The sequence below is a fragment of the Ceratotherium simum genome, chromosome 3, assembly GCF_057802395.1.
Source record: "Ceratotherium simum simum isolate JZ-2026a chromosome 3, ASM5780239v1, whole genome shotgun sequence".
NCBI classification, from domain to species: Eukaryota; Metazoa; Chordata; class Mammalia; order Perissodactyla; family Rhinocerotidae; genus Ceratotherium; species Ceratotherium simum.
The window spans coordinates 29,424,851-29,437,281 of record NC_141902.1 but is presented as its reverse complement, the minus strand read 5'-3'; the positions used below and the strand labels follow the sequence as shown (position 1 = coordinate 29,437,281).

The 12,431-nt window shown below is 35.5% G+C and overlaps 1 protein-coding gene across 1 annotated transcript; it reads right to left on the bottom strand.

The window, feature by feature from the left end:
* Positions 1-10,582: 10,582 nt before the first annotated feature.
* On the bottom strand, positions 10,583-11,572 carry LOC101391291 (olfactory receptor 4K15). The gene has a single exon (XM_004421337.3). It carries the CDS (start codon positions 11,555-11,557, stop codon positions 10,583-10,585), a length of 975 nt encoding a protein of 324 aa, XP_004421394.2. The 5' UTR covers positions 11,558-11,572.
* Positions 11,573-12,431: the final 859 nt, after the last annotated feature.

The following is a 12,431-nucleotide window of genomic DNA, read 5'->3' as shown; positions in this document are numbered from 1 at the left end:
CAGCCCTGGTAACAAGCCTGCCAACTGCACACTCAACTGTGGACCCAGCAACAGCCATAATACCCAGTTCCAGCCCTGCTTGACCACAATCATGGAGGCAGTCCTATCAGTCTAGGAAGCCAGCAGGAGAAAATCTTTGCCTGCTAAAACCAGTCTGTAAAACTGGAAGAGGTGTCTGTTCCTTCAAGTGTCCAGACACCAATGCAAGGCTACACAGATCATGAAGAATCAGGCAAACATGACACCACCAAAAAAAACTAATAAAGCTCCAGTAACCAACCCTAAAGAAAAGTGATCATGACTACTTGACAAAGAATTCAAAATAATCACCTTAAAGAAGCTTAATGAGTTATGAGAAAACACAGATAGACAACTAAAAAAATCAGGAAAACAATAAATAAACAAAATGAGAAAATTAATAAAGAAATAGAAAACACAAAAAAGAACCAAAAAGAAATCTTGGAGCTGAAAAATATAATGAGTGAACTGAAAAATTCAATAAAGAACGTAAACAGCAGAAGATTACGTTCTTCATTATGCAGAAGAAGGACTCAGCAAACTCGAAGATAAATTATTTGAAATTATCCAGGTAGAGGAAAAAAATTAAAAAAAAAGAAAAAGAGTGAAGAAAGCCTATGTGACTTATGGGACACCTGTAAGCCAACCAATATCTACATTATTGGAGTCCCAGAAGAAACACAGTATGAGAAAGGGAAAGAAAGCTCATGTAAAGAAATAATGACAGAAAATGTCCCAAATCTGGGGAGAAAAATAAACATCCATATCCATGATGCCCAAAGAACGCCAAAAAGGCTGAGCATCAAGAGATCTTCAGTGAGGCATATTATAATAAAATTGTCAAAAGTCAAAGACAAAGAGAGAATTTTGAAAACAGCAAGAGAAAAGAGACTTATCACATATAAGGGAACCCCATAAGGCTATCAGCACATTTATCTGCCAAAACCTTGCAGTCCAGGAGAGAGTGGGATGATATAGTCAATGTACTGAGAGAACAAAACAAACAAACAAACAAACTGTTTACCAAGAACACTGTAAACCTGTCCTGAAATGAAGGAGAGATAAAGACTTTCCCAGAAAACAAAAGCTGAGGGAATTCACCAACTCTAGATCTGCCTTAAAGAAATGCTAAAGGGAGTTCTTAAAGTTTAAAAAAAGGACACTAATTATCAACATGAAAACATAAAATAGTTAAACTCTCCCTGGTAAAAATAAGTGTATAGTCATATTCAAAACTCTAATTCAGTAATGGGTGGTACATAAATCACTTTTCACTCTAGTAGAAAAATTAGAAAACAAAAGTACTAAAAATAAATATTGCTGTTAGTGCCTTCAAGTTGATTCCAGCTCCTAGAAATCCCGTGTACAGCAGAGTAAAACTCTGCCTGGTCTTTCTGTGCCATCATCGCAAGTTCTGGGGCTATATCAGACAATGCTCCACTGCTATTTACAGGATTTTCATGGCCAATTTTTTTGGTGGGTCTGTCTTAGTCTGGAAGCTCCACTGAAACTTGTTCACCATGAGTGACCCTGCTGGTATTTGAAATACTGGCAGCATAGCTTTCAGCATCACAGCAACATGCAGCCACTACTGTATGACAAGTAACAGATGGGTGGTGTGATTCCTTGACGAAGAAATGAACCCAGGCCATGGTGGTGAGACTGCCAAATCTTAACCACTAGACCACCAAGGCTGGCTAAAAAAACATACAGCTACAATAAATTGTTAATGAATACACAATATAAAAAGAGATTAACTGTGAAATCATAACAAAAAGTAGGAGGAAGAAAAGTAAAAGTGTAGAGGTTTTGTATATGATTGAAGTGGTTAACAGCTTAAGATGGCTTAAAATACATTGCTATAACTATGTTTTATGTAAACCTCATGTAACCCCAAATGAAAAATACTATAGAAGTACACAAAATATAAAGAGAAACGACTCAAAGTATTTCACTACTGAAAAAAAAAAATAACAAATCAAAAAGAAAACAAAATAGGATGAAAGAAACAAAAGAACTACAAAAAGTCAGAAAAATTAACAAAATGTCATTCCATACCTAGAAATAATTACTTCTGAGGTAAATAGATGAAATTCTCCAATCAAAAGACATAGAGTAGCTGAATGGATTATAAAAACAAAATCCAACTATATGTTGCCTAAAACAAACTCACTTTAGATTTAATGACACACATAGGCTGAAAGTTGTGATGAAAATGATAGTCACATAAATGGTAATCAAAAGAGAGTAGGAGTAGCTATACTTATATCACAAAAATAGACTTTAAGTCAAAATTGTCACAAGAGACGAAAAAGGTCATCATGCAATGATAAAGGAGTCAATTCATCAAGAGGATATAACAATTGAAAGTATACCTGCACCCAATATTGGAGCACCTACAGATATTAAGCAAATATTAAATCTGAAAGCAGAAATAGATATCAACGCAATAATAATAGTGGACTCAATACTCCATTTTCAACAATGGACAGATCATCCAGACATAAAATCAATAAGGCAATAATGGGTTTGGACAACGCTTTAGACCAAATGGACTTCACAGATATTTACACAACAATTTCCGCCAACAGCAACAGAATACACATTCTTCTCAAGTGTACACAGAGCATTATTCTATCCAGGACAGAATATATATTAGGTCACAAAACAAGTCTTAACAAATTTAAGAAGATTGAAATCATATAAAATATCTTTTATGGGGGCCGGCTTGGTGGCGAAAGCGGTTAAGTGCGCGCGCTCTGCTGTGGCGGCCCGGGGTTCGCCAGTTCGGATCCTGGGCACTCACCAATGCACCGCTTGGCAAACCATGCTGTGGTGGCATCCCATATAAAATGGAGGAAGATGGACGTTGATGTTAGCACACGGCCAGTCTTCCTCAGCCAAAAGAGGAGGATTGGCAGATGTTAGCTCAGGGCTGGTCTTCCTCACAAAAAAATATATATATATATGTTTTTTGACCACAATGCTATGAAACTAGATATGAATAATAGGAGGAAAGCTGGAAAATTCACAAATACTTGGAAAGAAATAACACATTCTTGAACAACCACAGGTTCAAAGAAGTCAAGAAGGAAATAAAAAAATATCTTGAGACAAACAAAAATGGAAACATAACATTCCGGAACTTATGAGATGCAGCAAAATAGTTTTAGAGGGAATTTTATAGTGATAAATGCCTACATTAAATAAAAAGAAACGTCTCAAGTCAGAAAAAACTCCTCAAAACTACATTAAAAAGAGAACAAACTAAGCCCAAAGTTAGCAGAAAGAAGGAAATAACAAAGATCAGAGCAGAAATAAATGAAATATAGAGAAGAAAAACAATACAAAAGATCAACAAAACTAAATGCTGGTTTTTTGAAAAGATAAAATTGACAAATCTTTAGCTAGACTAATGAGAAAAAAAGAAAACTCAAAAAAAAAAATAAAATAAAAAATGAAAGAAGAGATATTACAATGGATACCACAGAAATACAAAGGATCATAAGAGACTATTATAAAAAATCATACACCAACAAAATAAATAACCTAGAAGAAATGGATAAATTCCTATAAATTACAACCTACCAAGACTGAACATTGAATAAACAGAAAATCTGAATAGACCTATAACTAATAAAGTTTGAATTATTAATTATTAATCAATTATCTCCAAAGAAATAAAACCCCAAGACTGATGAATTCTACCAGACACTTAAAGAAGAATTAACACTGATACTTCTCAAACTCTTACAAATAACTAAAGAGGAAGTAGTATTTCAAAACTTATTTGATAAGGCCAACATTACTCTGATACCAAAGTCAGGACACCAAAAGAGAGGAAAATTATAGACCAATATCCTAAACAAACATAAACACAATATCCGCAACAAAATACTAGCAAACAGATTTCAACACCACGTTAAAAGATTATATACCATCATCAAGGGAGACTTTTCCCTGGGATACAAGGATAGTTAATTATGCAAATCAATAAATGTGACATACTACATTAACAGAATGATGAATAAAAATCATATAATCATTGCAATAGATGCAGAAAAAGCATTTAACAAAATTTAACATACTTCATGACAAAAACTTTCAAAAAATTAGGTATAGGAGAAATGTACCTCAACATAATAAAGGCCTTATATGACAAACTAACATCATACTCACTGTGAAAACCTAAAAAGCTTTTCCTCTAAAAGCTTTTCCTCTAAGATCAGGAACAAGACAATGATGCTCCCTCTCACCACTTCTTCAACATAATCTTGGAAGTTCTAGCTAGAGTGAGTAGACAATAAAAAGGAATAAAAGCCATCAAATTGCAAAAGAAGCAGTAAAATTGTCTCTCTTTGCAGATGACATGATACTATGTTTGGAAAATTCTGAAGATTCCACCAAAAAATTGTTAGAACTAATAAATGAATTTGGTAAAGTATCAGGATACAAAATTAACATACAAAATAAATTGTGTTTCTATATACTAGCAACAAATTATCTGACAGAGAAATTAAGAAAGCAATCTCATTTTCAATAGCATCAAAAACAATAAATACTTAGGAGTAAATTTAACCAAGGAGATGAAAGATCTGTACACTGAACAGTATAAGATATTGATAAAAGAAATTGAAAAAGAAACAAATAAATGGAAAGATATCCCATGTTCATGGATTAGAAGAATTATTTTTAAAATGTACAGAATATCCAAAATGATCTACAAATGCAATGCAATCTCTATGAAAATTCCAATAACATTTTTCACAGACGTAGAAGAAACAACACTAAAATTTATATGGAACCACAAGAGCCCGAATAGCCAAAGGAATCCTGAGCAAAGAACAAAGGTAAAAACATCACACTTCCTGATTTCAAACTATATTGCAAAGCTATGGTAATAAAATAGTATGTTACTTGCATAAAAACAGACACATAGACCTATAGAACAGAATACAGAACCTAGAAATAAACCTACATATATACAGTCAACTGATCTTTGACTAAGGCATAAAGAACACCAATGGGCAAATAGTCTCTTCAAGAAATGGTGCTGGGAAAACTGGATATCCTCATGCAGAAGATTCAAATTGGACCCCTATCTTACAACACTTACAAAAATAAACTTGAAATGGATTACAGACTTAAATGTAAGACCTGAAACTATGAAACTTCCAGAAGAAACATAGGGAAAAGCTCCTTGCCATTGGTCATGGTAATGATTTTTTGGATATAACACCAAAACACAAGCAACAAAAGCAAAAATAAACAAGTAGGACTACATCAAACTAAAAAGTTTTTGCACAGTGAAGGAAAATATCAACAAAATGAAAACGCAACCTATGGAATGGGAGAAAATATTTGCAAACTTACATCTGATAAGGGATTAATATTTAAAATATGTAAGGTACTTCTCCAGCTCAACAGCAAAAATCAAATAATCTGATTAAAAAAGAGCAAGGGACCTGGATAGACATTTTTCCAAAGAAGATATACAGATGGCCAATAGGTACATTAAAAGGCACTCCAGAGGGGAAGGGGGGAGGGAGGAGGGTGAAAGGGATAATTCGGTACATGTGTGTGGTGATGGGTTGTAATTAGTATTTTGGTGGTGAACATGATGTAGTCCATGCAGAAATAGAAGTACAATGATGTACACCTGAAATTTTTACAATGTTATAAACCAATGTTACTGCAATAAACAAAAAATTAAAAAAAAAAAAAAGGCACTCAACATAACTAATCATCAGGGAAATGCAAATCAAAACCACAATGAGATATCATCTCACATCTACTTGGATGACTATTGTCAATAAAACAAAAGATAAGTGTTGATGATGGTATAAAGAAAAGCAAACCCCTTTGTACTATTAGCGAGTAGGTAAGTTGTTACAGCCATTAAGGAAAACACAATGAAGTTTTCTCAAAGATTAAAAATAGAAGTACCATATGATCCAGCAATCCCACTTCTGGGAATATATCCAAAAGAATTGAAATCAGGATCTCAAAAAGGTATCTGCACATTTATGTCCATTGCAGTATTATTCACAATAGCCACGTATGAATAATATCTAAGTGTCCACTGATGGATGAATGGAAAAAGAAAATGTAGTGTATACATAGAATGAAATATTAGCCTTAAAAAATAAGGAAATCCTGCCATTTGCAACAACATGGATGAACTGGGAAGACGTTATACAAAGTTAAATAAGCAAGACACAGAAAGACAAATACTGCATGATATCACTTATATGTGGAATCTTAGAAAGCTATACTCATAGAAGCAGAGAGTAGAATGGTGTTTGCCAGGGGCTGAGGATGGGGGAATGGGGAGATGTTGATCATAGGATACAAAATTTCAGTTATTTAGGATGAATGAATTCTAAATATTTCATATATAGCAGGGTGACTGTGGTTAATAATACTGTACTAAACAACTGAAATTTGCTAAGAGAGTAGATCTTAAGTGTTTTCACCATTAAAAAAAATGATAACTATGTGAGGTGATGGAAATGTTAATTAGCTTGATTGTGGTAATCATTTCACAATGAATTATGTATATCAAAACATCGTGTTGTACACTGTAGATATATACAATTTTTATTTGTAAATTATACCTCAATAAAGCTGGGAACAAATAAGTTACTGGATGGCAGATAGTGGGAGTCAGAATTTTCACTATTAGTTAGGTAAATTGCAGATAAACAAGAAAGGAAGGAAGGCTAGAATGACCCTTGTGGTACTGAATTAGAGTCAGAGACATTAGTATGAACTAACGTTTATTTTAATATAGATATAGATGGATTGATACAGAAACAATGATAGATAGATGTGTATGCATGGATTAGTATAATACATATATTACCTAGCTCTGTCTGCTTAAAGGGAATAAAAACAAAGGCATCCTAGAATCCACAAGCACACACAGTGCTCAGATCTTGGTTTCTAAATACCATCTTCACTAAAAGGAACCAGAGCTGGTCCTTGGAGAAATGGCTGATTCTAAAACTGGGGCAGGAAATACAGGATAAGCCTAGAGCATTTTATAGTGCCAGAAAATAAAGAAATAGTCAAGAAAGGTTGTCCTGTGACCACAATACATTTACACTAGAAATAAAAAATATATATATAACTGGAAAAATGTTCATGCATAAAGAAAAATGAGAAGTACATGTTAAAGGCCAAAGAAAAAAATCTAGAAATGGAAATTAGGAAACATTTCAACATAAATAATAAAAGTACTACCCATCAAAATTGTGAGAAGTAACAAGAACAAATTAATATTCAGGTTTATATTATAAAATAACTTAGTTTAGGTTTCTCCAAAAGCAGAACCACCTAAGCCATCGTCTTGGCTGAAGGTAATATATTTAGGATGTAATCCCTGTAGGGAGGAGTGGAGAAGTTGTAAAAGTAAAACATGGAAGAAGAAAACCTATAAGGAGTTTATTAATGAGCTAGTTACAGCTAGAGGAACTGAGCCTCGATGTTCCTAGAAGACTCAGATGAACCAGATTCAATGTACCTCATAGTAGGCTAGATATTTACCCATTGACTCCCAACCACCACTGGTTGAGGGTTGCCTCCAGGGGTGTTAACTGTTTCCTAGTTCTGGCTATGCCTGTGCAGCTGAGCATATTTCCCTGGCTTTAGAATTAGCCCTGACACAGCAAAGCAGAGATATTCTATGTAATGTACTTGATGTAGAAAACTGGTTATACGCATAAAACTCTCCACTATGTTGAAATCAGGTGAAGCAAGAAGTTGTGGTTCTGTACCTCAAAAATCTTTGCTACCCCTTGCATTGCTAAGAGCTGCTTGTGCCTCACAATAAGTTCACTCTGCCACTGGCTCTTTAAGGTGATGATTGATCATATATTAAGAAGAAAAAAAGATCATAGGAGGGTTGCTGGAATAAATTATAGTGCAATACTGTAACTGATTAAGTCTGTAATTTAAATCCATCCCTTCCTTCCTTTATCATCCATGCTAGATTACTTTCATCCTTGATCATTACTTCAGCTGGTCCTGGTTAAATGCCTGATTGGAGATTTAAACCTTTGTCATTGAGGCATGGTCAGTACGGTTCTTGCAACTGTTTACTGTTTCACTGGACAGGGAAGCACCAAGAGACACCTCAGTGAATCTCTTAAGTTTCAGTTATATTCTTTACAGTCTGCATTATATAACATCAACTTTAGCTCTTCATATTAACCAAGTCATTGGTTTCGCCAGTAAAGTGACTCTTCTTTTTTTTCGGCTTCTGTTCCATCAGCATGAAGATTCCAATTTGGCCAGGTAGTAGTCAAAGCTTTTGTTCAGTGGAAATCATACTGTATTCCCTAAAGGAAGTGTTGTTCCTCTGGCAATCAAAATCTTCAATCCAGCCAACCCCGGAACTGCAGTGACAGGAAGCAAAAGAGTCACAAGTGGATCACCAAGAATGATAGAAAGAAAGGACAATCTTAATTCTACTCCTTATTTCCTAGAATGCATATTTTAGCTATTGATAACACAGCATTACGTATTAACTATACAATGCATAAGTCACATCTTGGAGTTCATTGTCTCCAAGCAACGTGTAACCACGATTCTAGTCTCTTTTCTGAGCCTTTAATTGGGTATTCAATTGTTTTTTGAGACTAGAATCATTCAGCAAAATTGGATCTCATGGTCCTGTGCCTATTGCCACAATCTTTTCACCATAAAATGTGTTCCATGCCAGAGACAATCCCTGTGGAATCTCATATCCATAAATTGGACACTCTCTAAGTCCTAAGATAGTGATCCTGGGAGAAAGGTTGCAAGCAGAGAAGGAAAACTCATATCTGAAGTAGAAATCAATTCCAATAAAGACAAATCACTATCACCTCTGTGGAGGAAGTGATCTGGTGTAATTGACTTGCCACCGAATGACAAGTTTTCAACGTCAATCTCTTCTGCTCGCAGGTAAAGTTTTATGAGCAGCTGTGGCAGTAGCGAGAAAAACCTAATGAAAGGGAGTCCACTGTTTTGGGGCACATCCATAGCCTAAGTTCCAGCTTCCATAGCTGTTTCATTCACGTGTCCATTATGTAAGCATGGAGTTGATACAGCAAAAATGTTGGCTGACAGATAGATTATCCTTTCCCTAGATCTTGATTGCCTTCTCAGTGGAGGATGGTGTATGGTGGGCATTGATGTAAGAACTAAGATCCACAAACTTTGCGTTCATTCATCTAGTTCTGTCCTCATTTTTCTTCTCCACACCCCCTTTCTCTGTTCTGCTATAGCCTGTAATAAACCAACCAAACCATTTTACACTATCCAGGAATTCATGTCTATTTTTACCTAAGGCCGATTCTCTGTCCAAAGTTGATAATCAAGTAAAATGTTCAAGGCTATTCCCATTAAAGGGGTTATCCCTCACCAGTGTAATAGCTGGTCACCTTGAATGGGCCTATAACGTAGCAGTAACCCATTTGTTGGCATATTCCCAAATGTAGTAAGGTACAATCTGTGAACCAAAACTGAGTTTTTCTTCTTCTGCCAGCTAGTCATAGCAAACCTACTATGAGGACATATATTTGAGCTGAAGCAGAAGTGTTGATGTGACATAAGTAGATGATGTGGTATCCAGGAATAACTGTTCAAACAGATTTCTGGTGCCTTTGGACCTGCTTCAGCCTAATCCCAGATGCACCAGTTACAACTTATGATGGTTTGGTGCCCTGATTGATAGAAATTGTGAGTTGTTAAATTATGGAAAGTCTTAGTCACTTGTTAACCCATGATCAGGAGCTCACTTCCGAATAAAGCCCAGTAGCATCCTAGCATCTGCTTTTCAGACAGTGGGTAGTGCTCTGTTGATGAATTCAGAGTTTTTCTCCAGAACCCTAAGAGTTAGCATTGGACTCATCTATTCAGCCTTGCTAGTGAATCCACATAATGTACCTTACTTCTCATGAATACGTCCATTTAATTGGATTGCCTTGTCCGTAAAACCCAAGTGGCAGGGAAGTTTGCACTGAAGAACAGACTTGGTGCAGGGAAACTAGCAATCCTATGAGTCACCAAACAACTAGTCAGAAGAGAATTCAAAATATTCTCCTGTGATAGCGGGAGAGTGAACATAAAACTGGGCAAAACAGTAAATACACATCAATATTCTCCCAATTTAAAAAATTGATTTAAAAAATGCATTCTCTTATACACATACAGTAAAAATCATTCCATTGGTTGGGGTATGAACAATACATTTTCCACCCACAGAAGGCCCAATGTATTACACTTTATCAGTAAATAACATTGTGCCATTGACTTCAAAGCCAGTAACCTTTATCTTAAAATGAGTTTAAATTTTAAGAATTAAAGAGGAAAGAAAGTCAAAAGGACAACTAAAACACAATGGAAGGAAGAGAAGATTTAAATTGCTGAAATTCATTGTGCTTTTTATTATTACCTTTAACCTTTAATTCAAGTTACTCAACCCTTCCCACTGGTCAAAATGATTTGGTTTAACATTACAGAGCTTCCATTTGTAAATGTCTAGAGACAAGGCTGTAGTGGTAACAGTTCAGTAAGTTTACTTTGTTTCCAGGAAAAGAACATTTCTTATGGCTGCAGAAACTTGGCCAGGCTTCAGATACCGACTCTTCAGTTTTGACATAGCTGCCTTCACTTCCTTGTTCCTTAGGGTGTAGATAACAGGATTTAAAATGGGAGTAAAGATGGTGTAGAACACAGCAAGGACTTTGTCAATTGAATAACTGCTAAAGGGCCACACATAGATGAAGTTACATGGTCCAAAGAATAGTGTGACCACTGTGATGTGAGCAGTCAATGTGGAGCGGGCCTTTGCCATGCTAGCAGAGGAGTGATTCCTGACTGTGACAAGTATCACAGTGTAGGAGACAACCAAGAGGAGGAAGGAACTCATGGAAAGAAAGCCACTGTCTGCAATTATTAGTAGGCCGACAACATAAGTGTCTATACAGGCCAGCTTGGTCACTAGAGGGAGGTCACAGAAAAAACTATCTACCTGATTTGGACCACAAAAAGGCAAGTTAACAGCAAATGCCAACTGGCTAGTAGTATGGATGAAGCCAACACACCAGGAGATGAGAACGAGAATAATACATACACGGTGGCTCATGATTGTCAGGTAGTGGAGCGGTTTGCATATAGCAACATAACGGTCATAAGCCATGGACTCAAGGAGCATCATTTCGCCTCCAGTGAAAAGATGAACAAAGAAAATCTGGGCCAGACAGGCTTCAAAAGAAATAGTATTGCGCTCAACCAGAAAATCTGCAATCATTTTTGGGGTGGCAAAAGAGGCAACACATATATCTATAAAAGAGAGGTTTGCAAGTAGAAAGTACATGGGGGTATGAAGGCGGGAATCTGAGGTCACAGTGAGGATGATGAGAAAGTTGCCCAGCAGTATTGCTAGGTAGAATAGTGAAAATATGACAAATAAGAAAGATTGGAGTTCTTGGGAATTAGAGAGTCCCAGCAACACAAATTCAGTCACTCTAGATTGATTTGTTTCATTCATTGAATTTGGAACGGACTTATCTTCAGTAACCTGTATAGGAGAGAAACAGATATCAATTGATGAACTGAGCATGAATTTGCTTTCCCAATTCCACTTCAATCCTTAGGGAATCTAATTTCTACTTATATTTGTGTGTCTGAATTTTCATGCATCATTAAAAATTATATAGACAGCATAACAAAACTACTAAAGGATGGAGGGGAGAGTTGTCAAGGTGTTTGACCAATTGGTATATCCAATTACATGAATTTAAGGAACGTAATCAACTAATTTACAAATGAAATTGAATATTTAAAAAGTTTTTTTGATATTACAGAAATTCAGGTCTAAGAATTTAGAGACAAAATCTAAATCATTTTTTCTAAAATAAATGATATAAGAAAATTTTTTTGAATATTCAGTACAGAGGAAGATAATTTCACAAATTTAATGTTGACCAAAAAAAGTTAGATACAAAAGGATGTATACTGTATTAATCTATTTAAATAAATTTCAAAAATAGGAGAAATTAGTCTATAGTGTTAAAAAAGCTCCAAGAGTGGTTATCCTTGAAGGGGAATAGGAACAATAAGGGGACAGAAAGGAGCTCTGAAGTTGTGGTAATGTTCTGTTTCTTGAGGTGGTAGATAATTACATGGGAGTGTTCACTTTGTGAAAACTGATCTAGATGTGCAATTCTGCTTTGTGCACTTTTGTGTGTATGCTATATATTTATAAAAATTAAAACAGGAGAGAAAGAGACAGTATTACACTGTGTGAGAGAGCTCATAGGAGGAATCCTTGCCTTGAGTGATTAGGTCTTTATCTCCTTCTCTATCCAGTTACAAGTTATAGAAACTGAAATACAAAACCATGGCAAAACCAAAAGTTCCAG

Excerpts from the sequence above, each read along its gene's own strand:
- LOC101391291 (XM_004421337.3), bottom strand. The coding sequence starts at position 11,557 with ATGAATGAAACAAATCAATCTAGAGTGACTGAATTTGTGTTGCTGGGA.